Source organism: Anopheles arabiensis, chromosome 3 (genome assembly GCF_016920715.1).
Source record: "Anopheles arabiensis isolate DONGOLA chromosome 3, AaraD3, whole genome shotgun sequence".
In the NCBI taxonomy this organism is placed as follows: Eukaryota; Metazoa; Arthropoda; class Insecta; order Diptera; family Culicidae; genus Anopheles; species Anopheles arabiensis.
In genome coordinates this window covers 20,202,555-20,227,878 of record NC_053518.1, presented here as the reverse complement: position 1 = coordinate 20,227,878, position 25,324 = coordinate 20,202,555, and the positions used below count along the sequence as shown (strand labels likewise).

Genomic DNA, 25,324 nt, shown 5'->3' with positions numbered 1-25,324 from the left:
ATTGCTTCACATATAATAGTGTTGAGGGTCATTTTTCCGTTGCCTGTATCTAATGCGAACGTTTCAATTTCGTCTTTATAAGAAAATACTAGCATAATATACAAAACTCCTATAGCTTTCTATTATTAAAGCTTGGTCTACGTCTCTAAAAAGCAACAATTACATTTTCTTTAAAAATAGTCACAATAATCAACTATTTATTTTAACCTTCATAAAGTTGCCACTGGCCGCATAATAGGCTCTCGAGGGCCGCATGCGGCCCGCGGGCCGTAGTTTGGAGACCCCTACTCTATGGCATTCTTATTGAACAGGCTCCTTGGAAATTCTTATTAGATTTGATCAACAAGCGTGCTATAGAGTTTGATTCCCATTGATTTACTTTCATTTCACGCAAGAAAGAGTCAATAAAGTGTCCTACAGCTATGAGAAGTCCAGGAAAACCCTGTAAATGCCATTTTGGAAGATTTTCTATTTCTGTTTAAAATTGTCTTCCACATGTTCCACCATTTGAACAATTCATCCTTTTTGTTCCATACCCCAAACATTAGTTTAAATCCTCTATTTATGGTCTGTTTACTCGCTGCATAACGCACATCTTGCACCTCGGTCACTGACCTGCATTCACACACAAGCACTCTCTCTCTTTGTGGGTGTCTTTGAATGCAGTAATATTTTCTCATCCATTCCACACGTGCTATTTGGCATGGTGCTCTTCCCAAGCTCACACTCCACCGAGTATGAGTTGCACAGAAACAGCCGGTTTAATGGAGCTGTATAATGCAATTATTTTTAACCCATCGGTGAAAAAAGCAGCACAACAACATTCCATTCCTTTCGAACGGGTTGATCTCAAAAGCGTTGGCAACTTTCTAAGCCCTGCATCAAACACACACCCACCTAGAGGTGTGGAAGCTTAACGAGACTATTTTCTACCGAACGACCACCATCATCATAATCATTTGGTTCGTATTTTCAACCACAACCATGGTGGTGAAGCTCGGAGACGGAAACCAGAAAGTTGCACAAAACAAATTCATTAAAGGCAGAAAAGGAACGGTATCTGATGTTTTAAATTTACAAAGCAACATTATCGAGCCAGCTGATTTTCTGTTTTTTCATCATTACCGGTATAATTTTCTCGTTTTATCTTGCATTTAAGTTACCCCATTAAACGGCTCGCTACGGGTAGAGACTCTCGATCGCTTGCAACATTGAACCATGGGCACTAAAACAAACCAAAATTGTAAAATAATAGTTTAAAGCTTTAAATGTTAAGTAAATCAACTTCCTCCATGCGTAATAAAATAAAAAAAGAAATGAAAAAAGAAACCATTTTAAATAACACAACGACGTCAAATGATACAGCGCGCGCTGATGGCTCATAATTGATGAGAAAATGGTATGGAAAATGTAGAAAAATAAGCCAAAAAAGAATAAGCAAAACATGTTAATTAAAAATTAAACATTACACATTATTTAGTAAAATTCGTTACTAAACCAACGATGCTGTGCGAATAAATAATTAAATCATAAGAACCTAACGAGAATGGTGAAATGCAGAGCTGCTACAGCAAACTCGCTATTGTTTGTTAAAAAGCGATTAGTTAAAAATGGAAATATTGTTTTATTACTATAATTTGTACAGTGCAACACAGTGTAATGAAAAAACAGAGGTAAAACAAATGAAACGATCGTTCATTAAATGAAGAACATATGTTTAATTTGTTTAATATAACAAAGCAAACAATTACCTAATTCCCGCAAAGATGTAACGCAAGCTGTCCAGAAACGATGTGTAAATAAGGGGAACTAGTAAACCACCCGCGCAAACCAAACATACAACATAGCTGCTGGTACCAACACGAACAAGTACAAATGGATGATAAAGAAACGAATTGCCAAATAAAACAAAAAATGCAATGAAAAAATGCACAAAAATATGATAACAAAACAAACAAACATTCCAATGAAATGTGAAACAATGAAATAAAATGTAGAAGAGAAAATAAAACCTAAGATTAGTAAGGAAATTAAGCATAGCGAGCGAGCGAGCGCATGTCAAATGGCATAGAAGAAAGTACGGTAGGAAAGAGTTGATTAATTTTAAGCGATCGTTAACGAACTTCAATAATAATTTTTGCCATTGAAAATAAGCTTATTAAATTGTGCGTGAAATAAGGAAACAAAAATTTCAGAACGTTCTTAAGCACTCTTGCTGGAATTTAGTCAAACAGTTGGTGCCAACATACAACAGAACTTAAGACGAATGATGTTAATTAACTAATTTACAACTCTTAAAAGTTATTATTATAAGTAATAGCTTGTCCACTTTTAGCAGTAAACTAAACCAAACCAGTAGTAATGCTTACCGTTTACCCGACACATTGTTATAGTAAAAATAGCAACAGAGCGAGCGAAAAAAACAAGAGTGAACACATGGGATCTCCGTTTGTACATGTGTCGATGTCCTTCCATGGTGCAGCTATTTCAAAAAATACATTCTCTAACTATTAAAGAAACATGTAAGCAAAACGGACTAAAACTGACACCGCAGCCACCCTCCAGGGGAGCAAATTCAGATGAACGTGTTTCATCGCACTTGTATAGTAAAAAAAGCTTTGTTATATTAGTAGTGGTAAATGTATATTAAGCTCTATTCGATAAGAACCATTGATCGCTTTTAACACGGCAACTCAGCGTTGCAAGCATATTAGCATTAGAAAACATTTAACACTGCACTGCAGCATTAGACGGCCATCTGTGTACCATCTTGTTCGACCTTTAACCTTAACCTTCGTCCCTTTAGCTACCAACCGAACCATCATCTTGCACCGGGACACGCATCGCTCGCTTGCACCCTCTTTAATTCGTGAGTAAATGTGTTTAGGTGCTCACACATCTAGCGTGTCTGTCGCGTGTTTTCTTCAACTGTACTACCAAACCAAACTTCCTATTCTCGTGTGTATCTGAATGTTAGTAGAATGAAGGTTGAGCCAAAACAATGGCAAAGCATAAGCAAAAAAAACCCGGGCTATATGCGCATACAGCTTACCGTGTGTGTGTGCGTTGGGGTCAATAATAAAACCACATTCAAATAATGTTAACCGATTTTGTTTTAGTGTGTGTTTTTTGTAGTGTTGATAATAAAAATGATAAGTTGATATGTCGCCGACACCTTAGTTCTATTCTTCCTGGTAGGTATTTCGAATCTCTTGAAAACATAAATTATTTATTTCCTTTTTCTCGCTTCTTCACTTCTTCAGTTCTAAAATTATTTAGTTCTTTAGTTCTTTAGTTCTTTAGTTCTTTAGTTCTTTAGTTCTTTAGTTCTTTAGTTCTTTAGTTCTTTAGTTCTTTAGTTCTTTAGTTCTTTAGTTCTTTAGTTCTTTAGTACTTTAGTACTTTAGTTCTTTAGTTCTTTAGTTCTTTAGTTCTTTAGTTCTTTAGTTCTTTAGTTCTTTAGTTCTTTAGTTCTTTAGTTCTTTAGTTCTTTAGTTCTTTAGTTCTTTAGTTCTTTAGTTCCTTAGTACTTTAGTTCTTTAGTTCTTTAGTTCTTTAGTTCTTTAGTTCTTTAGCTCTTTAGTTCTTTAGTACTTTAGTTCTTTAGTTCTTTAGTTCTTTAGTTCTTTAGTTCTTTAGTTCTTTAATTCTTTGGTTCTTTAGTTCTTTAGTTCTTTGGTTCTTTAGTTTTTTTTAATTCTTCTATCATTTCACAAGTTATTTAGTATTTCAGGTTTTTTTGGTAGTAAGTTCCTTAGTTATTTAGTGTCTTAGTTCTTTGGTTTTTCAATTATTTAATGTTTCGACTAATGTCATTACAAGTAGGTGCTCAAACCAGTGCTCAAAATATGAATCCTGCTCCGGATCATAACCGGATTCGAGTCCACAATTCCGGATGAGTCCAGATCAATCCGTATCAGTCCGGATCAGTTCGGATGAGTCGGAATCAGTCCAGATCTGTCGAATCCGGGCGGGTAAGATGGCGATGCAATTGCTAAATCCCAAAAGGACTGTCAGTTATCTTTCAAACAATTCTTGATGAGTGCGTTCCCTTTCAAATAAGGCATCGAATATGTACGATTCCGTATAAGACCGAAAATACACGAACCGGAATTTCCGAAACTCCGCCTGCTGTTAAACCTTTGAACAAACTGTCAATTGTAGCTTTTCCGACTCCGGAAAAATGGTATTTACCCATCAGTACTTCCTTGCCTTTAAAGTTCATTAGAAATTTAGTAAATAATGCATTGGTTCTAACAAATTTCATCAGTGAAGTATTGACAAAATATAGTTACTGTTAGAAAAACGATGGCATTGGCGTTTCTTAAACATCGTATAGAAAAAGAAAGGTAAGTCAGCAACATTTTCTCAACTACACCACAATTATATAAAATCAGAACGATTAATTATGAAAAAATATAAATTTTATATTAAACACACTACACTTCACAATTCACTCCTCTCCCTCAAACCCACCGACCTTGAAGCTAACCTTGCGGCACTCCATCGTACGCAGATTGACAACGGCAACGCTTTGACTGTCCGCAAACGATGGTACACAAACCAGCCGTGTCTGCTGTCCACCAGCACCCGTCCACATTTCCGTGCTAAATTCTCCCACATTCCCGGCGAAGTACACGTGCGGACACTCACCAATAATGAACGGATCCTTCTCATAGTACGGATAGCATGGTAACGTGTCCGGCGCGGTCGGTATCAGATGGCCCCAGCGCAGCGTAGCCTTCAGCGCTTCTAGCGAGCTCTCAATCTTGGAGTAGCGCATCACATCGAGCACATTTTGTCCGGACGTGCCCACGACGTATCGGTCCGCTAGATCGAACGCGTACGGATTTGGCACACCCCTGAACGAGGCAAATCCCTTCGACCGTGGAAACAGACAGTGGTGCATCGGTTGCTGCGGTAGCATATGATTGGCCGGATCGAACTCACCCGGCATCAGATCGATCGGGACGGATTGGGCGAGGTTGTGTATGAGCGAATCGACCGTTTTTACCGCGCCGAGCAGTGCATCCGTTTCGGTCGTTACCTTTGAGGAATGGTGGTTTTTTGGCTTAGGGCTTGCTTTCACCGAATTGCCAGCGATAACGATGCGCACAATACTGGCCGCTTCCCAATCGTGACCGTCGAGCAGGCCTTCGAGATTACCGAACACCCACTGCTGCAGTAGCTCCAGCGGGGTGGAAAAATCGTTCGCTGCTGACTGGAATTGGAAGAAAAAGTGTTAATTTGAATACATTGCTAAATCCATTACGTTCATATTACCTCATTAAGGCCCGAAATTAGAACCAGCAATGGGGAAGTTTGAAGTGATGGCAGTTCTTTCTGCGGCGCTCCTTGATAGAAGATGTAATCCTCCACGAAGAATCGTCCATCGCTTTCCTCGTACCCTTCGGTGGTTCAATTCGTAGTTTTAGGTGTAATAAAATGAGTAATTAGTTCCAATACTTTGAACATTATTTAGATTCAAATGCAAAAAAACATAAGTTTGAAGTGTAATGACGTGTTAACATTAGGAAACCCATTTTTGATATTTAATTTGAAGAATGCTCTGTTATAAAGCATTAACATTTCCAATCATATTTACATTAACATTCACATAATGAGCTTTAGTAGTAGGAAAAATTCATAAGATTTAGTAAAATTAGATCATTATATGTTAAATTTTCATGTCGATTAAATTATATATTAGTTTATGTGATCGACAATGGAAAAGCCGCTACGATCTCTTAGTCGTTCAGAGTATCAAGCATGAAACTGGATGACTTTACCAGCTCGTAAAGTTCTTTGAGATCGTCCACATGGACAAAAAGGGGTGGAAGGGGGGAGGGGGAGTGAAGTTGGCCGACAATGGCAGGAGACCAAATGTCGAACGTTCCTGCAGCAAGTTGACATGGCAAAAACGGTGCTACGGTGCGACGAATAAGTAAGTAATTTTGGTTTGCTACAGTTTGATAAAATATTCACAGGTATGCTAAAGATGTATACATTCACTTACATGTATGAACATAATATGGATTTGAATTAGAACTGAGAGTGTTAATAAAATTCTCCCAAAATGTATGGCTTTTTTCAAAGGAAGTCTCTAATTATGTAGGTAATTGTGGTGAATGGCAAAAAAATTAATAGCTTAGCTTAGTATGAGCAGCAAAACGGAAAAGCCTCCATGCTTTTATATCGTGTATGTACAAATAAGTGATTTTGTGTATAAAAAAACAGCATGAATGCTTAAAGCTAAGGAGTGCTAATAAGACCTTAAAAATTAAAAAAATGTAACCACACACATACTCGTGAGAAAACAGTGAAGCTAGATGCGATTGTTTCACTTACTGTCTTGGCCTTGTGGTGGTGAGGAAATAGGTTCGGAGAGAAGTTATTTGATTCGAGAGAGGTTTCGCATTGCAATGGAACGAATAGAATATGGCATTAGGATTCAAATCGTTTGTTGCGTTGCTTTCTTCATCATTCGTTTTCACTGTTCTTCTTCGCAAAAGAGACCCAAGCAAGGTGTGGAACAAAACTTACCCATAACGGCACAGACAACTCCCGTCACAATCGAGTGCACATCGATTTTGCCCACCAGCTTGATGCGTTGCAGCGCGTCCTCCAGGATCAGAATATCGTTGTCGTTCGTGTAGTGTGACCGGGGCGGTTGCGGTGCTAGCTGATTTTCTTCCGAAATTTCACGCAATATGCTTGGTTTTAGTTCCTAAAAATGCAAAGTAAATAAAACATTTATCTCCAACCGACCTCCCAGCTGTTGCCTTTCAATGTCTCATACCTGATGCTTAAACAGTGTACCGATGATGACGCACTTATGCGGACAGTCCTCTCTCAGATCGGCCAACCGCTTGATCGGCATCTCGGTGCCCCACTTCTTCTGCACACTGTCCTCCAGCAGCTTCAGCATTTCCTCCAGCCGGGAAGCGTAGATGAACGCGAACTGTTTGGAGAAATCTTTCTTCGCGAAATGGTAACACTCCGACCGGTACGTGTACGGCACTTTTAGTCGCTCAAAAGCACCACCCTCCGCGGATGGGCTGGAAAAGTTTGTATCGTCGGGAAATAACATGGTGCTGATAGAATGGATCCGTGTTTTCTCTTCGGCGCGTTTCACTGCAGACCTTTGTAAAAATGATGCTACGTGAACAGACCAAAACAAACGATTTTTGCGCCTACATTGACAGCGCGCGAGGAATGACAGCACAGGGTGATTCGTTACGTGCATTCCAGGAATGCAAAACAATTGCCGTTTTTTATGAATTTGTGAAGGAATTCGGGGTTTTTAAATGCCTTTATGTTCTATTTTGCATTGTTTTCACATGAATTATGATGCAAAAATACCAATCCTCGCATTGTTTGAATGTTTAAAACGTACACAAACGAAAGCGCAGGTAGCAACATCCCTTGCAGATGTCGCCTTTCGCTAGCTCGCCCCATTACAAAAAAAGCCTGTGCTCCCCTCCGCACAGTTGCGAGACAGCATCCAACAACGAAGTTATGTCAATCTGCCGGCTGCAAACGCGTGCATCGTCCATCTTTACCACCTCGATCCGGCTGTTCAGTTCTGTGATTGCGAAAAGCATGGAGAAGCACGAAGTCGTCCCCGACGTGGTGCCGGTCGCCCCGGCCGAGGTGGCCAAGGTAACCTACCCGAGCGGTGCCGTCGTCAGCGAGGGCAACGTACTCACCCCCACGCAGGTAAAGGACGTGCCGAAGGTGGAATGGAACGCGGACAGTGGCGCCCTGTACACGCTCTGCATGACCGATCCGGATGCGCCGAGCCGCAAGGAACCGACGTACCGCGAGTGGCACCACTGGCTGGTCGGTAACATTCCCGGGGCCGATGTAGCGCAGGGCGAAACGCTGTCGGCGTACGTGGGCTCGGGCCCACCGCAGGGAACCGGCCTCCATCGGTACGTGTTTCTGGTGTACAAACAGAACGGCAAGCTGACGTTCGATGAGCCGCGGCTGACCAACACGAGCGCGGACAACCGTGGCGGATTCGCCATCCGCAAGTTTGCCGAGAAGTACCAGCTGGGCAATCCGGTGGCGGGTAACTTCTACCAGGCCGAATGGGACGATTATGTGCCGCTGCTGTACAAGCAGCTGGGTGCATAAAAATAGTGCCCGAAACCGAAGCCAGTGCTCTAAATTGGCTTAATTGGAGGTTCTGGAATCCCTCGTACCATATTGCACTTATTACCCAATGCGGGGAAGGAAAATGGTGGCGTCCCGGTTGCATCGGTAGAAATTGCTAGAAGCAAATGATGGACAAGAAAAAAGGAAAAAAACAAGGCAAACAAGAATAAAAATAAACACTACTGATAAACCCCCCGCATACTGTGTTCGCTGTGTCATAATCGGAAGGTGGGGGGTGGCAAAAAATCAATGCTGTGTTGATGGTAAGTCGTTGGAATTAGTGGTGGGAGCTCCGAATTGGACCTATCCGATACCAATTCCGATTCCGGAGCGAGTCTAGAGTTGACTCTGGAATCTATTCCAAAATTGTAATTGGCTTCGGAATCAGAATCGGCTCGCGTAACAGAATCAGAATTGACTCCAGAATTGGAATTAGCTCCGGAATGAGAATCAGTACTTGAATTGAAATAAGAAGTTTCAGAAGCGAAATCACTCCGGGAATCTCCATGAAAATGGATCGTTTACAAGTAAATTTTGATTCTTTGCGGCTATCAATACGTTGCATCATTGGATCCAAACGACTATTCTAATGGACAACCTAAAACCAACTCCGATTTCGGAATCAATTTCGATTCCGAAACCGATTCTGATTCCAGAGCCGATTTCGGAATCGATTCTGGACCTACTATCAGGAATCTATTGCAGAAAGCTTGATTTTTCTCATTACTATTTGTAATGTTTTGTACCGCACAGAAACAACCAACATCGATTACAAGTTTGGCTGGAATGAAGTATTTATTTGCAACGATTCTCGTTCTCGGAAGTAGAGCTATTAAAATGCACTAAAACAATCCTATGAGAAAAAGGGAAATACTTTTAACCAGGTGATAGTAATGGACCCGCGAGGGAAAGACAGGCCTGCTCCTCCTCCTCCTTCTCCTTCATTCCCCGCCGACAAGCCCCATTTAAAGCTTCAACCCCTGCATGGATCGGGTAAGCGTGTCAATGTCCCAAATGACCAGCTGCCCATCCAGCCCGGACGTGCTGACGCGCTGCACATTGCCCTTCTCCCCGCTGTACAAGCACACGCAGGTAATCGCATTCTGGTGGATCGACTCCAGGTTGGTGTCCGAGTTTTCCGTGCGCAAATTGCGGTCCAACGACTGGAAGATGCGCATCGCCGAAATGCCACTCTGCTCCTTCTTCGTCGACTGGTCCAGCTTGGCCGCCAGCACAACCTTACCGTCCTCGCCCACCGTGTAGATCAGTGGCACGCAACTATGGCCCGCCACCAGTATCGACTGGGGCGAAATCCACTCGCAGCACAGAAACGGCAGGTACTCCGTCTTCTGCTTCACGGTCACGTTGCCCCCGTTCGCCATGCCGATGTTGATCGCACTGTCGTGAGCCACCCAACAGATCCGGTTGCCGTCGGCCGAGAAGCTCACGCTGTGCACCCAGCCGCCACCGGTGGAAGAGTTCTTAAACTCGGCTAGTATCTGGCCGAGCGGCTTTTTCGGGCCCCAGGCCGTCGGTTCCGGGTGCTGCTCGATGTCCTTGATGAAGGCGGAAAACACGCGCACCTTGTAGTCGGTCGAGCCCGCCACCAGCAGCATATTGTTCGGGTGCCAGTCGAGCGACGTCACCGTCGAGCGGATCGGCTTCTTGATGTGCTTCGACACCCACCAATCGTTCTCCGACTCGAAGTAGCACACCGAGATCAACCGGGCGCCCGAACCGACCGCGAACTTGTTCTCCAGCGGCGACCAGCGGACGCAGGTGGCCGCACGATTAATGCGCAGCAGCACCAGCGTGGGCTTCCACTTGCCATCGTCGCCCTGCGTCCAGACGTACGCGTTCCGGTCGACGGCACAGGTCACGATGCGGTTCGTGTTCGGCGCCCAGTCGATGCCCATCACGCGCAGATCGTGCTGGTTCAGCACGTCCGTCAGCTTCCATTCCGAGCCGGTGCGCTTGTAGATGTGCACCTCGTTGTTGTTCGGCGAGATGGCAATTTCTGTTTGGAGTGAGGTTTAGAGAGTGAGTCGGCGCCGTTTTACTTGACTAATCATCTCAGCAGGGGGGTGGAAAGACAGTTCAAGCCTACTTACGGGAACGATCCTTATTCCAGGCATGGCAAGTGATGGGGCTCACCGTGCCACCAAACGTATGGCGCTCCGTCATTGCGTAAAATACTTTACAGTAGATGAGATCGAAACTTTAAAAATCACTTCCCGTAAGAGATAATGCTGCACAGCACCACGGAAGGAGGAAACGCCCAGCTTTTATCGCAGGAAACGGGAACCTTTGCTTTTCCTTCACCGGGATCCCCAACTCCAGTAGGGCAGTTTTATGAAAAAACGAAGCAAGTTACGCCGAAAGTGGGAAGAGGTGATAAAATTCGCGGACTCTGGTCCGTCTACACGAATTTTATCCGCAAAAACCCCGGGAGGAATCCGAAAAACGGGACACAGTCGCTGCAAATGCAAAACACGCACTCACACAACCGTAGAAAGATGATTCACCAAGAAGCAGCGGACGGGTGATCAGTGTGGCCAGATTATTTTGGCGGTTTTCGGTAGGCGCATCAAAATTTTATCGGTAGTTTTCGGTAGGAGTTTAAAATTTTGTGAGTCACATGAGGCCTTTCTGAAGTGTCGATCTGAAATTTGTACTAGGGAATTTAACGCAACAAATGATTGGGACGCTCTGGCAGCAATCGAACGCGACATCGAACATGAAAAATATATGGGATTTTACATGTTCGATGTGATAACCCACAAATCGAACATGTGAAGTCCTATACATTTTTCATGTTCGATGTCGTGTTCTATTGCTGCTAGAGCGCCGGGTTACATTATCTGTCAAATTGCATATAAAATTGTATCAGCGCGTTCGACTTCATGAAGTGCAGACACGGGCCTTAGTTGTCTCTGTTGAAGTACTGGTTCTGGTTGCTAGTGATTTCCATATAGAGTTTTATACATTAAGTGATTTGGGAAATGGTTATGTTGTGTACAGAAACGGTGCAGTGTAACCGCGACTCGATGCTGTCGTGCAACGTGTTCTGGTTGCTAGTGATTTCCATATAGAGTTTTATACATTAAGTGATTTGGGAAATGGTTATGTTGTGTACAGAAACGGTGCAGTGTAACCGCGACTCGATGCTGTCGTGCAACTGACAGCATCCGACGTCCGAATGGCCGTTAAGAGCTTCGGGAGCGATCGGGCTACCGAGGGTCGGCACTCGATCATAGGCTGCGACCCGACACACACAACAGTCCTGGAGAATATATGTTATTTATATTAGAATATAAGTGGTTTATACAGAAGCGCCGCGTGTGCCTTAAATATCCTCAATTGTGCACCAGTCCGAAACACAAAAGGTTATATGACTTTTTGGTTAGTATTACGAAAAAATCTGTGATTTTCGGTAGGATAAATGAAAAATCGGTAGTTTTAGGGGCTCATCTGTGAATCGGTAGGCATATGAAAAATCGGTAGGAATACAGATAAATCGGTATTTCTGGTCACTCTGCGGGTGATGTCGTTGACAGCTGTCAGATGGCCGTGCTGCCAGATTGAACCGTCGCTTGGTGTTCAATTTGGTAATTGTTTACAATTTTCAATATTAACGTTTGTAAAGCATTGAAAATTTATAGAAAATGTTTGATTATTCCCTTATTAAAATGTTTTGTCATTTTATTCGAATATTCACTGATCTCGCATTCTAGCAAAGATTTTTTGGATATTATTCAAACGTCCCAACGGTCGAATAGAACACACCCTTGAACAATATCGGAAGGGTTTGTTTGTTGGTAGTGGATCAGCTGCCAGCGGCTGAAAAAGACACGAAACAAATCTCACTTTTCACCCCCCACCACGATACATATCTGCTCCATCACCCCCGGGATTAATGCCCGTTGTCTAGTTTTGTAGTTTAATCTTTTCGACCGTGTTTTTGGTTCTTGGTGTAACATTGCTCCTTCTTTTTTCCTGTGTCTGTGGTTTGATAAGATTACGAGAGTTCAAAGCTTCGTCACCTGCTGTATTCCTCCACAGTACAAGTGAAATCAAAGGGAGGTGAACTTTGAACCAAAAGACAGCACACAGCTCCATTCATTCGTTTAACAAAGTGCATTGTGCGCGGGGTGTCGTCGTAGTGCCTTAATTTTATACACAATTTCTAAGCCAAACCAAAGAACCGTCCCCAACCATGTTACGTGTACCGAAAACGCAATGGCTTGCATGTCTCGCCCGTAGCCAGTCTACCTCTGCCCGCCCAACCACCGGCGAGGAGTATCAGTATCTGCAGCGGTCCAAGATACCGATGCTCCACTTTCAACCCTCCCTGCCCCGCTTACCCATACCGGAGCTGGAGAAAACGTGCGCCCGCTATCTGGCCGCTCAGCAGCCACTCCTGTCGCCCGATGCATTTGAGCGCACGAAGGAGCTGGTCAACCAGTTCTCCCAACAAGACGGACCGAAGCTGCAAACACTGCTGAAGGAGTTCGATGCGGCCAACAAGCACACGAGCTACATCTCCGAACCGTGGTTCGATATGTACCTGCGAGATCGGGCACCACTGCCGCTCAACTACAACCCACTGCTGATGATGAATCCCGACCCGCGGCCACAGTTTAACGATCAGCTGCTACGTACGACCAATTTGGTCATTAGCTCGCTGCGCTTCATGAAATCGTTGCGGGCGAAAATCCTCGAGCCGGAAGTGTTCCATATGAATCCGGCAAAAAGCGATACGCCCACGTTCCGCACGGTTACTTCCATGATGCCGTCCTTCATCTCGACGTACGTGGCGTACGCGTTCAAGGCGTTCCCGCTGGACATGAGCCAGTACCAAGGACTGTTCGGGGGTACGCGCATTCCCGAGCTGGGCAAGGATCGCATCTATCGGACGGATTCGTCTCGCCACGTGGTGGTGATGCGCAACGGAAACATGTACGCGGTGGATGTGTTAGACGCGCAGGGTAAAGGAAGAATCACAAACGCGCAGGGTAGTGAAAATTAACACCAATTCTCGCTTGTTTTAGGCAACATTGAACAACCCGCTACACTGCTGGCCCGGTTCGAAAGGGTACTGAAGGACGCGAAAGCTCCGGCCGCCGATCCGCTTGGTCTGCTGACGACGGAAAACCGTGACACGTGGGCAACGGCCCGAACGCACCTTACCCAGCTCGGCACCAATGCCCGTTCGCTCGAGCTGGTCGATTCGGCCCTGTTCTGCATCTGTCTCGACGGTTCGACGATCGAGCCGGAAAATCCCATCCCTGCCATCCGTGAGTTCCTGTTCGGCGACGGCACCAACCGTTGGTTCGACAAATCGTTCACGCTGATCGTGGCCAAGGACGGAACGGCGGGTATTAACTTTGAGCATTCCTGGGGCGATGGTGTGGCCGTGCTGCGCTACTTCCAGGAGATCTTTAAGGAAACCACAACGGCACCATTTGCGCAGGTCGGACTGCAAGGCGTGGACAATCAGTCCAAGGACGCAGTCGTACCGATCGAGTTCACGCTGGACGATCGGGTGAAGGCGGCCATCCGGACGGCGGAAAACAATCACAACGCGGTGATCGATTCGCTCGACATGAACTACATGAAGTACGAAGCGATCAACAAGAGCGTGTGCAAGAGGCAACGCATCAGCCCGGACTCGGTGATGCAGCTCGGCTTTCAGCTGGCCTACTACAAGCAGCACGGTGCGTTCGTGGGCACGTACGAATCGTGCAGTACGGCCGCCTTCCGGCACGGGCGCACGGAAACGATGCGGCCGTGCACGGTCGCGACGAAAGCGTTCTGCCAGGAGGTGGAGCGGCGCGATTCGGGCAAGAAGAAAAGCATGGCCGAGCTGCGCGACATGATGAACCAATGCTCGACGGTGCACGGTCAGCTGACGAAGGAAGCGGCCATGGGGCAAGGGTTCGATAGGCATCTGTTCGGGCTGAAGCATACGGCACAGAGGAACGGTTTGCCGCTGCCGGCACTGTACGAAGATCCGGCGTATGGTGCGATTAACCATAACATCCTGTCGACCAGTACGCTCTCTTCGCCCGCCCTGCTGGCCGGTGGATTTGGGCCGGTTGTGAAGGATGGGTATGGCATCGGGTACAACATCCAGGACGGGTACTTGGGCAGCGTCGTGACGAGCTACAAACCGCACCGGAATGGGCGCGAATTTGTCGACTGTCTGCGGGCGGCGTACGAGGACATTGGCAAGGTGTTGGCCGCCACTGGGCCATCGCCTAAGGAAAAGTGATTGAAAACAGAGGCAGACAGCGAGAGAGAGGCAACAACAGTACTGAGCAAATTGATTATTGTTGCCGAAAAAAAGCTTGAAGGGTTGAATGTTTAAGAGCGAAAATCCCGTTAATTTTGTATTTTAGATGTGTTGGTTTTTGGGATAGTTTATCTAATTGGTTATTTCTTGTACGATGTAGACAAAATAAAGACAAAAGTTGAATTGTGTAATACTCTACTACAAGTGCACTTTAAGCATGGGATGTTGAAATTTAGGGGAAAAATAGTTCCAAGTTCCACATTTCCTTTTTCCCGAGCATTTTAGTGCTCTCTCGCTTCAACCAAATCCGATGAATAAATAAAATTAACCTCCAAACCTACACCATTTGTTGTTTTAGTCATATGCATTTCGTTAGTATACATTATACTCTATATATACTGTATATTCTCTTTCGATAATAATTTCACATAACAAATAAATGATTAGTTTATCACCTTCTATATATCGACGCTTCACTGCAGTACGTTTTTTCTTTTTGTTTTTGCCTCGGCATCGATCACAGAGTATAATGCTACCAACGTACATCATTCATTTGTCTTATGTTTTTGTGTTGTTTGCTCTACATATTGCTGGACCAATCCCATCTTAGAGCTCGTGCCGAGTGCTTGGAAATGCCAAAATGTAACATAATTCCTATCAACCGAAACACGTACACGGTGCACACACTCAAATCGATCAAACTGACGGAACCGGATGTCGAATCAACACTCTCCCCCCCTTCTATACTATATGTAGTAAGCCCCTTAGTAGGATTTGATTCTATTTCCACCAAAAAAACTGTTCCGATTGCACTGAAATCTCATCCGTCGCGGCGCGCGCGGCCGTGTATTCCTGTTTACAAAAGCGATTTGCTAGTTTAGTATGCTTCTTTTTGCTTCGTTTTTATCTATGCATTAACCATACACACACAACCGTTTGAAGAGTTGTGCCTGTTTTTGTTTAATTATTTGTTTGTTTGTTGTTTTTTTAATCATCATTTCTTGCTATCTGTTCTATTTCATTTAATTTCTATCTGTTTTTGTTTTGTTCTCTAACTTTACTGATTAAATAATGTTACTTTTGCGACGACACTGCGTTCCGTTTCCTATTTTGAGTTTCTTTTCTTTCGTACTACACATCGCAACACACGGGACAACCCTTTACTAAGATATCCCGCCGTGTGACGTTTGCGTATGTTACGCTCTCCCAGTCTACCCAAAATTGCTTTCGAAGGTGCAGAAAAGGTATAATTTGCTCTCATAAAGCAAACAGCAACCGAGTGTGGTGTGTTAATTTCGTTAAAGTATTCTATCCTCCTTTTTAGCTATGTACAAAAGACAACCGTTTTCCTCTTCCTCTTACTAGCAGAGCATCGTTCTAATCGGATCTAATTATGTGTTTGCAGAGGCCTGTCATGCAAGTAGTAAAAAAAAAAACAGAAGATACAGCCTGTTCTAAAATTATGAAAGTGGTGAACATAAGATAAGACACATACACACAGTACCTCTACGTTGGAAAGCTTTCAAGCCGTCTTTCTGGTTTGCGATCTTCATTTCGGGCCGGGAGGAATTGCATCACAATCTTTGGATTAGTTTGTTTTTTCTTCTAAAAAATTTCAATCAACGGGGAAATGTTTTCTCGCTTGATGCAGCGTGCTGGAATCCCGTGCATTGCGTGGAGTTGCAATAAAAAGGTGCACTAAGTGCATCGATTCGCTGATCGTTTCTCACACTACAGGATCCGATTTTTCGTCCACGGGGAACTGTTCTTACGCCCTGTCCCTGCCGTCCTACCAGCGATGGTAGGGTTAGTTGCATTCACCGAATAAGGTGAACCTGAATTAAAAGGCGAAGAAGAACGGGAAGCGGAAGTGGGAACAGAGCGCCGTGTGAAGGACGAAACAAGCGATGTAAAACGCGGTGCCGGTGAAGGTGCAGCAGCCGCACCGGAAGAGCGACGGACACGATCGCTGCCATTATTGCTAGAGGTAGTGTGAATGATATTTTTGATGCTATTGCTATTGCTGCTACTGTTGCCTCTATTGCTACTGCGCACCGCTGCCGGGTGGTGTCCCGCCGCCCTCGAGCCACCGATGCTGAACGCGCCCAACACACCCGCCGTTGAAGCCCGCCGTTGGTAAGCCGTCCGACTGCTGCCACCACCACCACCGCACTGTCGCTCCGGCGAGGACGGGAAGGAGCGCAAGTGGCCACCGTTTTGGCCACTGAGCGCTAGCGCACGCCAACGATAACACTGGCAGCCGCCGGCGGACGACGGTGTGAAATAACCGGCGCGGTATTGTTGGTGGTACAGCACTGGCGGCGATGCGTAGTACTGCCACTGCTGATGGTGCGGTGCTGCGGTGGTAGTGCGGCTGACTGAACCGTGCCGCCGATACTAGGTAGCTGCCATCGGCACGGTGCTATTGTTGCCGTTCGCACCGGACGCACTGGCACTGGAGATTCCAAACACTGGGCTAATGCGGAGAAACACGCGCCGCAGCACGGTCCGCAGTTCCGGCTTCAGATCCACGCACGTTAGATCGCACAGAAACACGTAATAGCTGGCGATGTGGGCCGCAAACTGGAACGGAAATAAAGAACACGATCCATCAGCGGTTCGGTACAGTGGATTTGAGTTTCTCAACGCCAAACTTACCCTCGCGTCCGACATTTTCAGCAACCGTGTCATTACCAGCAGCAGCAGCGAGGTCCACGCGTCCCGGTGCGGTTCGCTCGGCAGCGAGAGGAAGTAATCGAGCGCCTCCGTACACACGCCGATCAGCCGCTTCTCGATGTCCTGCCAGTCGCGCCGCCGGTTCTCGTCGCTGTACATCTTGAACAGTATGCGCAGCACGCAGGCGAGCGATTGCGTTTCCTGCTTCAGCAGGTTCGGCTTGAGCGAACCCTTGAAGCCGGCCTTCCACAGCACCGTCCGCTGGTCGTTGTTCGAGTTGAATTGCTTGGCGAACCGGTGGCTCTGCAGCAAGCAGTCCACCAGCTGCAGCAGGTGCGGCGTGTTCAGGTAGCTGTACATGCCCTGCTCCTCCCGCTGGCACTCCTCGCCGGACAGGGAGGAAGGGTAGGACGAGGCGTGCTGCTGGTGGATCGCGCTCAGCTCCGCCGTTGCCTGGGCGAGCGTTTCCGCATCCTCCTTGCGCGATGTGGCCGGAAAGAATACGATATTGTCGATCGTTTGTATCAGCTCGAGCTGGACGACGCATTTGATCAGCAGGTTGGAGAAGAGGACGGACGTGTTGGCGGCAATGCCTGCCGTCACACCGCCCTGCTCACCTGCTCCTCCATGGCCGTCCTGCCCGTGCATGGAATGTTGCGAACCGGAGCGCTTTAGAATGCCGTGCCGGGGCAGGTCTCCATTCTCCTGCACACGTGGCGATGCGGCTTGGTTTGTTTGCACACCACCACCACCACCGATCGATTGTGGCAGCGGGTCCGGCTTCCAGGTGAGCAGCTCGTTCGGTAGCGTGCTGTTGAAGATGTCCAGCATGCACTGGCACGTCTTGCTCCACGTGTCCTCGCTAAACTTCAGCCCGTTCGAGATGACCAGATTCTCCAGACAGTTCGTGCCGGAGCGGGCCAGCTGCTCGTTGTTCTGCTGCACGCACCAGTGCAGCTGGCAGTACAGATCGGCCAGCAGCATCGGCCCGAGCACGTCGAAGTACTGCGTAAACACGTCGATGATCGCGTACAGCGCGTGATTGCACGTGGTCGTCATCCATTCGGCCTTCTCCGGCTGGTGCTCGGGCAGCTTCATGTTGTCGAAGATGCGGAACAGCACGTTGAACAGATCGCGCCACCAGTTCGCCCGGAACGCGTCGCCGTGCGTCTTCACGATCTCGAACAGGACGGTGAGGCCGCGCGTCCGCACGTCCAGCTTGCAGCGGTTCACCACGCACGACAGCGAGAACAGCATCGGGAACCAGCCGCGCACCCACACCCGGTCCTCCTCCGGCACCGACACGTCGTTCTCCATGCCGGCGTGCTCGGCGAACAGGTTGGGCGAATCGTTCACGCAGATGGCGCACGTCCGCACCAGCCGGATCGCCTCCATGCTCGTGTCGGGGAAGCGCGCGTTGCACGCGAACTCCGACAGGCACTTGACCGCGTCCTGGAACGAGTCGATCATGATGTGGAACTGGCTCTGGTACAGCTCGGTAATGATCTTGCCCGTCGTCAGGAAGGCCAGCTCGACGATCGCCTCGTCGTGGTCGCCCGCCGCCAGATGGAACACGGAGAAGATGTTCTTCCAGCCCGACTTGATGTTGTGCGCCTGGGAGTTGACCATCTGCGCCACGCACCGCACCACCATGTCGCGGATCGCGGGCGAGTTGTTCTTCTTCATGATGTGCTCGAACGGGCGCAGGAAGTCCTTCTGGAAGCGGAAGTTCGTGAACTCGCCCTTCTCGATGAACTTCATCGACAGCTGGCGCAGCGAGTCGAGGGCAAAGAACGCAATCTCCTCGTTCGTGTTGCAGCCGACCGCGTTAAAGTGCTCGCCCAGTATCTGCCAGATGCGGGACCACTGCAGCCGGATGCGCCCCATGTTGTAGTACGAAATCTCCACTATCTTCTGCAGCGAGAACATGCGCGGCTGCGGGCGCGTCAGCTCGTCCAGCGACACCTGGCAGAGCGCCTTGACAAAGTCCACGATCGCGTCACCGTCGAGCCGGATCGAGCCGGTAAAGATGCGATCGACCGCGACGACGATGCTCTGCGAGCTCGTCTCGCCAATGTGCTCTTTCGCGCTCGGGTCCAGTGTGTCCCGGTGCGATGCAGGGCCGGACAGGAATTCCGGCCGTACGCCGGTGCCGATCAGCTGGGCCAGCTCCAGGTGCGAGATGCACTTCACGATGTCCAGCCAGCTCGAGCCGAGATAGTTGCCGTCCGTGTGCGCCACCATGATGAGCGTCTTGATCGTGTCGATGTTTTTCGCCTTCATCTCGTTGATCGGCGAGTTGGCGGTCAGCAGCGTGAAGCGGGCCAGTGCCTGCACGTACGCGTCGCGCTCCAGGCTCATGTGAAAGATGCACGCAATGCGCACCGCGCACCGGATGCCATCGAGGCAGAGCGACGCGATTTCCGGATCGTCACAGTCCTGCAGCCCGACGGAGAACGCGGCCAGAAAGGAGGTCCACGCCATCTTGAACATCGGCCGCACGTGTTCCAGATGCTTCGCCGAGGTAAAGGACGCCTTCACGTGCGATACCGATTCCATCAGATTTTTGGCCGTCGTCGAGAGCGCCTCCATCTCCAGGTTCCACAGCAGCTTGCGCTTCTTCTCGTTCACGATGATCTGCTTGCCGGCCGGTTTGTTCGCGACCGTGTTCTTCATCTTGATCTCGTGCCCCGCTATCTCGTCGTAGATCTGCGACAGGTACTCCTCCGGCAGATCCTTGTTGTCGCTGATGCCCCGGTTCATCTTGATGTACTGCTCCTTGGTCATCTTGTGCTTCACCTGCGGCGAGTGCAGATCCGTCGTCAGCATTATCACAGAGAACGCCAGCACGTACACCGTGTCGGCGCTGGCGAAGAGCGTGTTGTTCGGGTTGCAGTCGCAGTACCGCGACGCGAACTTCTCCATCAGCCGGTCGATCTTCTGCGCCTCGCCCGGCAACCGGAAGCCCTCGAGGAAGTAGCGCAGCGCCGCCACGATGTCCAGCTCGGCAAAGTTCATCGCGTCGATGTACCCGCACATCACCGACTTGCTCTGCTCGTCGTTCTCCCCCAGATAGTCGCCGATCTGCGTTTTGTCTAGCCGCTCGTCCTCGTGCAGCCACCGGGCCACATCCTCCACGGTCGTGCCGAGCAGGCCGCGCTCCTGCAGAAACGCAATGCCCTTCTTCGGCTTCCGGTTGAACATGTCGATGCCCGTCTCCATCACCTCCTTGCGCTGCTTGCGCTCTTCCAGCTCTTCGGGCAGGTCGAGCACCTCGCGATTGCCGCCGGAGGTGTTGGTGCTGCCCAGCGAGTTGATGCTCACGCTCGAACCACCGTGCGATTTCAGTGCCATCTCGTGGGCCGACGGTTCATCGACGGGCGAGCCGACACTCGTGTTCAGCGAGCTGCCCTTCCGCTCCACGGCTCCGATACCGCCCGACGGCGGGTCGCCGAGCGTGGTTTGCGAGTTGGGATTCACGTACAGATCCTTGCTCCACTCCACCATACACTTCAGGATCGAAACCAAACATTCCAGCCCGCGGATGCGCATCGATTTCTCCTGATTGACGGACGTGCCGAGCTCGAGCGCCTGCCGGCCCTGTCCGATCTTGGACAGATCGTTCACCAGCCGCTCGAACAGATTGGCGGCGGAAAAGTCGCAGTCGTAGTTGACGTAGATGTCGACCACGCTTTGCGCATCCGCACAGATGCGCGTCAGCGCCTGGATCACCATCCACTTGTGCTCGAAGGACGAGCTGGGCGCCTCGAGAATGTTAAGGAAAATTTCCTTGAAAAACACCTCAATCTGCTTCTTCAGGTGCGTCTTAAAGTTGGACAGCAGCGCGACGAAGATCGAGAGCGACAGCTCGAACACCTCCGGCACGGCACTGCCCCCATTCTTCGACAGTGCCACGCACAGGTACTGCTTGATCGCCATGATGAACATTTCGTTCGAGCGAAACACCGGCCCGGCGTTCTGCAGGATCGACAGCAGCAGATGGAGGGAAAGAATCTTCGACCGCAGCTCGTGCGACTTCGGATCGGGGTGGCCCTCGGGGAGCGGTTTCATCGACAGCTTGCACAGCGCTCGAAACACCAGAAAGGCGTCCTTCTGCAGGATGTGCGTAAACTTGGCCGTCACGATGCTGTCGTTCTCGCTCGTCACCTCCATGCTTTCCTGGGACGGCACACGTGCGATGGAGGTCGTATCGGTACCCCCGTTCGAGATGCCCCCGATGCTGGCCGTTTCGCTCGTTTCGTGGTGGTTTATAGCCGGCTCGCTTACACTGCTCGTCAGTCCCACACCGTCGACGGTGTGTTCCGACTCCTGTGCACCGTTAGCAGCCGCCGCTTGCGCTATCACACTGTCCACGATTTCCTCCACGATCGCCCGTACCGCGTCGTAGTCGGGATGCTTCTCCTCGGCCGGTTTGGTGGGAGATTCGTCCGGTCCGACAGTTGCGCCCGTCGCACTGACGTTCGGTGACGCTCCCTGCAGCGTCGCACTGCTGTTGCTCCCAACGGCCGCACCAGCGGACGAGTTTGCCGCCGCGATCGCTTCGAATGCTTGATGTTCCATGCGCGTGAAGATCACATTCAGCATCTGGGTGAGCGTGGCCCGGGCCGTCGTTTGGTTGATCAGATTCTTGCTCGACAGATAGATGTCGTAGCACGTCCGCACGCCCTGCAGCACCGTGCCCTCGTGCACCTCCACGTGCTGCGAGGTGACGACCGTCAGCAGCGCCTTGATGATCTGCAGCTGCACACCCTCGTCCGTCTGCGGGCCCATGAAGCAGTTGCATATGGTCGTGACGATCCGGTCGATCAGAAACTTGCCCGGATTGGACGAGTCGGGAATGTTGCCGGTCAGGTGACCGTAGGCGATCAGCTTCTGCAAGCAGTCGAGCGCCGTCACGACGATGCGCGGCGTGCGGCTCTGGCAGGCGAGCTCGAACGGCAGAAAGTACTTCTCCGCGTTGATGATGTTGCCGGAGTCGTTCTTCGGCAGGGGCAGCGCCGCCGACGGAACGGGCGTTTCGCCATTGGTGTCTGTGTGCCCCGCCTGTTTCAGCTCCTCCTTGATGTCCTCTGTAGAGAGGGGGCAAACAATGAAGGAAAAAATGTTTATTAGAATGGTAAATTGGGGGAAACATTACACCTTTTACTGCAAAAGAGACCTTTCGCCCCGAATCCCCAATAGTCTTCTATGCGCTGGAACACATTCAGATACACTTCATCCATCGCTTTGGCGACAGAATCGAACAAACCACCGTCCTGCTGCTATCAGTGACGATTGAGTGATGACTAAAAACCCGTACCCTGCTGCTTATCATTTGCTCGGCTCGGCTGAATTTGTGAAAGAAAACAATTGCGCACACAACAGGGAGGAAGAGTAAAGCACAACCGATGGTACTTAGGGTGACACGAGGCTTCGTTCCCTTCGGGATACAAGTTGTCTATGGCAAGTACACTTCTCTCGCGTTGCACAATCCCGGGGCGCACACACAGCGAGCGTGTTATCTCTCTGCGCTTGTATAAAAACCCTTCCCTCTCTTCGGGCTGTTTGTGAAGAGTTTAACAATGTTTGTCACCTGGCGAACGCAGAGATTATGGGGCAGGTGGGGGGGGGGGCTTTTGAAGGTATTGGTAATTTGGGACAGAGTCCGTCATTCCCTCCCTCTTCCCATTCTCTTATTGACTCTTTCACCTCTTATGTTGTTATGCTGGGGTAATTTATGAACCAGCATGCAGGATTGTTTAATTGTGTGAAGCGTTATTAGCAACATTTTAAGGGAAAATTAAACCAACAAATTAGTGGTAACTGAAATGGTAATTTTAGCATGATTCAATAGAAACATATGTTACATACACAATCCTGATGATAAGCATATGCTGAACTGATTTTGTGTAATTAGGTCAGCCGCATTGATTTGAAATTTTGTCTGTGTGGACCGTATGTCCGTACGTGCGAATAAAATTATTTACACAAAAATTGTGAAACAATTATTTTAATATATTTAAAAGCTAAATTTACCCATATTCGATAAGGGTTACTGAGAAAAAAGAAAAACTTATTTTTGAAAATTATACAAAATGAATAACAATCTTTATATCTATAACAAAGTTATAAATTCCAAACGTCCATACAATTGAAGTTTAAGTACATTTCAAGCTATGTATAATTGAAAGAAGAAAATTATAAAACAACTTTTCAACCCTAAACTGTTCTTTTCAACAAAAATCGAATCAATGCATAATTTTCAATCTTTCGCATAATTAATTCAATCAAAACCCCATTCATTCAACAACCTCTCCCCGAAGAGCAAGATCGACAACACGTAAGGACGACGAAGCCTATAGGCGACAATTACCTACGACCAGGCGAGCGCGCGTGTGTTACTTGTGCTTTCGTACCAGTATCCCCCCTCATCGTACGTCGTACATCATAGTAGCCTACGGAAAAAACGGTACTGGTGGTGCCCTCTTTCAAGTAGGTTACTTAAGTGTTATTGATTTTTTCTCACTTTACACATTTGTTCCTCCCGGTTTTGTTCCCCGGACTTCTCCGACCGCTGTCAGCACGTATTCGCTTTTCCGTGCGGGCAATTATACGCGTACGAAGACGCGTGACATGGTTCGGGTGGCGCTCGTTGCACAAGGCAAAGGCTCTGAGTGACCTTCCACCGTCAGTTCCTTCCTGCTGGTGGAATGCACTTTCGGGAAAGGGCGCCTCAAGACGATGATGGCACGGGAAAGGGAAAGTAATAAATGTGCTAACAAATGGAATCGAAAAGAGGAACCGAAGGAGGGAAAAAACGTAACCAACAGATAATCAATAATAAGGGGGTAAAAGGGTTCTTTGGCTCCGAACGCACTTCAAAACCCCGGCTAAACGACATGCTCGAACTAGTTACCGGGCTTATCAGCAGACACGTTAACGTAACAAGACAGCGAGGGGGGGGGGATCTACAGTGAACGCAAATAACGCAATATTTAGGGAATATTAATCATCGGCCAAGCATGCTTACCGAGTGCCACATCGCAGGCCCGCTTCAGCTGCAGATGGTGTGACCGCTTGATGTCCTTATCGCTCAGGATCTTCTCGAGCGCTCGTAGGATGAACATTTCTTTCGTTTTTGTCGTTACCGTCGTCGCCTTCGTCGTCGTTCCGCTACTGTTGGTGCTGGTGGCCACCGACGGACCTGTCGTGCCGCTCGGTCCCTTCGTCGTGTTGCTGCTGCTGCTGCTAGTGTTGGTCGTGTTTGCTCCACCGCCGGCCACAGTTTGCATAGTTCCGTTCCGTTTAGGGCCGATCGGTGGTGGTGGTGTGTGTCCTCGCACCTCGATAGCACTTACTTTACCCCCTGAAACGCCCGGACGCTACTGTATGCATCAAACACACTCACTCACAAACACACCGGATGTTCGCTGTTTTTCTTCGTTTTGGTTGATGGTGCCTTTCAACCCACAGACACTTTTACGAGCTGTGTAATACCACGACGTCGAGGACGATGTTAACCTTCGCTCCGATTTCCGAATCGTACCACCGGCTAGACTCACCTACTTTACCTTTAGTCCGTCTCTTTCGGATGGTATCAATGGTTCATCTTAGCAAACGTATCAAACCCTCCCCATCATTCGCCATCGCCCCCCGTGTTGTTACCCCAGCTGGGAGTTTGATTCACCCGTCGTCAAACAATCGGACAATCGTCGTCATACGTGTTAAGGTTTTTTTTTGTTGGACGGATGCTTCGTGTGGAAATGACGCTAGTTGGACACTTGGCAAAGAAAGGGGTGGGGGGTAATCCGATCCGATCTCTGCAGACGGCGGTGCAGCTCCGGTCAGGTGCAACGGGGAATATGGGAGTGACCCGAAGTGCAGTGTGGCAAGACGTCCAGCAGACGGCACGGCAGAACCCAACACGTCTGCGTTTCTGTTCGCTGCCTACGACACGCACAACTTTCACCAGCTTTTCCTGCTTCGCTAATCGCTACACTAATAGGCTAATCGCACAACACACTGCCACGCTGTATGGCGTAGCATTTACGGGTAAAAACACACGCACGAATGATACAATTTTCGGACCAATTTACGGGTCTCTCGTTCTCGATTACGGTGGCAATTTTTCACAAACTTTTTTTCTCTCATTATTTTTTGATTATTTGGCACGTCACGTTGACAGCTCGGGTG

The 25,324-nt window shown here is 48.4% G+C and overlaps 5 protein-coding genes across 7 annotated transcripts; 2 read left to right on the top strand and 3 right to left on the bottom strand.

Moving 5' to 3' along the window:
• Positions 1-4,402: 4,402 nt before the first annotated feature.
• LOC120902551 (DNA polymerase delta subunit 2) lies at positions 4,403-7,207 on the bottom strand. Of its 2 annotated transcripts, XM_040311395.1 has the most exons (5): positions 6,800-7,207; positions 6,544-6,727; positions 6,349-6,357; positions 5,284-5,408; positions 4,403-5,221 (listed from the first exon to the last, which is right to left on the bottom strand). In XM_040311395.1, the coding sequence occupies exons 1-5, from the start codon at positions 7,088-7,090 to the stop codon at positions 4,454-4,456; spliced, it is 1,377 nt and encodes a 458-aa protein (XP_040167329.1). In that variant the 5' UTR covers positions 7,091-7,207; the 3' UTR covers positions 4,403-4,453. The 2 variants fall into 2 exon arrangements, with proteins under 2 accessions (XP_040167329.1, XP_040167330.1); XM_040311396.1 differs by lacking the exon at positions 6,349-6,357.
• Positions 7,208-7,472: 265 nt separating this feature from the next.
• On the top strand, positions 7,473-8,359 carry LOC120902552 (protein D2-like). The gene has a single exon (XM_040311397.1). The coding sequence runs from the start codon at positions 7,519-7,521 to the stop codon at positions 8,137-8,139; it is 621 nt and encodes a 206-aa protein (XP_040167331.1). The 5' UTR covers positions 7,473-7,518; the 3' UTR covers positions 8,140-8,359.
• Positions 8,360-8,929: 570 nt separating this feature from the next.
• LOC120904749 (actin-related protein 2/3 complex subunit 1A-B) lies at positions 8,930-10,690 on the bottom strand. Its single transcript, XM_040315028.1, has 2 exons — positions 10,272-10,690; positions 8,930-10,177 (listed from the first exon to the last, which is right to left on the bottom strand). The coding sequence occupies exons 1-2, from the start codon at positions 10,342-10,344 to the stop codon at positions 9,126-9,128; spliced, it is 1,125 nt and encodes a 374-aa protein (XP_040170962.1). The 5' UTR covers positions 10,345-10,690; the 3' UTR covers positions 8,930-9,125.
• Positions 10,691-11,951: 1,261 nt separating this feature from the next.
• Positions 11,952-14,653, top strand: LOC120904748 (carnitine O-palmitoyltransferase 2, mitochondrial). The gene is made up of 2 exons (XM_040315027.1): positions 11,952-13,148; positions 13,212-14,653. Exons 1-2 carry the CDS (start codon positions 12,377-12,379, stop codon positions 14,432-14,434), a joined length of 1,995 nt encoding a protein of 664 aa, XP_040170961.1. The 5' UTR covers positions 11,952-12,376; the 3' UTR covers positions 14,435-14,653.
• A 180-nt stretch (positions 14,654-14,833) lies between these two features.
• LOC120904747 (brefeldin A-inhibited guanine nucleotide-exchange protein 1) lies at positions 14,834-25,298 on the bottom strand. Of its 2 annotated transcripts, none has more exons than XM_040315025.1 (3): positions 24,162-25,298; positions 17,114-22,221; positions 14,834-17,038 (listed from the first exon to the last, which is right to left on the bottom strand). In XM_040315025.1, exons 1-3 carry the CDS (start codon positions 24,421-24,423, stop codon positions 16,853-16,855), a joined length of 5,556 nt encoding a protein of 1,851 aa, XP_040170959.1. In that variant the 5' UTR covers positions 24,424-25,298; the 3' UTR covers positions 14,834-16,852. The 2 variants fall into 2 exon arrangements, with proteins under 2 accessions (XP_040170959.1, XP_040170960.1); XM_040315026.1 differs by lacking the exon at positions 24,162-25,298 and adding an exon at positions 22,311-22,493.
• Between the last annotated feature and the right edge of the window lie 26 nt (positions 25,299-25,324).

Coding starts and splice junctions, on each gene's coding strand:
- LOC120902551 (XM_040311395.1), bottom strand. CDS start 7,090: ATGTTATTTCCCGACGATACAAACTTTTCCAGCCCATCCGCGGAGGGT. Junction 6,728..6,799: donor GTACACTGTTTAAGCATCAG/GTATGAGACATT, acceptor TTGCATTTTTAG/GAACTAAAACCAAGCATATT. Junction 5,222..5,283: donor TAATTTCGGGCCTTAATGAG/GTAATATGAACG, acceptor TTCCAATTCCAG/TCAGCAGCGAACGATTTTTC.
- LOC120902552 (XM_040311397.1), top strand. CDS start 7,519: ATGTCAATCTGCCGGCTGCAAACGCGTGCATCGTCCATCTTTACCACC.
- LOC120904749 (XM_040315028.1), bottom strand. CDS start 10,344: ATGACGGAGCGCCATACGTTTGGTGGCACGGTGAGCCCCATCACTTGC. Junction 10,178..10,271: donor CTGGAATAAGGATCGTTCCC/GTAAGTAGGCTT, acceptor CACTCCAAACAG/AAATTGCCATCTCGCCGAAC.
- LOC120904748 (XM_040315027.1), top strand. CDS start 12,377: ATGTTACGTGTACCGAAAACGCAATGGCTTGCATGTCTCGCCCGTAGC. Junction 13,149..13,211: donor GGATGTGTTAGACGCGCAGG/GTAAAGGAAGAA, acceptor CGCTTGTTTTAG/GCAACATTGAACAACCCGCT.
- LOC120904747 (XM_040315025.1), bottom strand. CDS start 24,423: ATGCAAACTGTGGCCGGCGGTGGAGCAAACACGACCAACACTAGCAGC. Junction 22,222..24,161: donor GGCCTGCGATGTGGCACTCG/GTAAGCATGCTT, acceptor CCCTCTCTACAG/AGGACATCAAGGAGGAGCTG. Junction 17,039..17,113: donor TGAAAATGTCGGACGCGAGG/GTAAGTTTGGCG, acceptor TTTCCGTTCCAG/TTTGCGGCCCACATCGCCAG.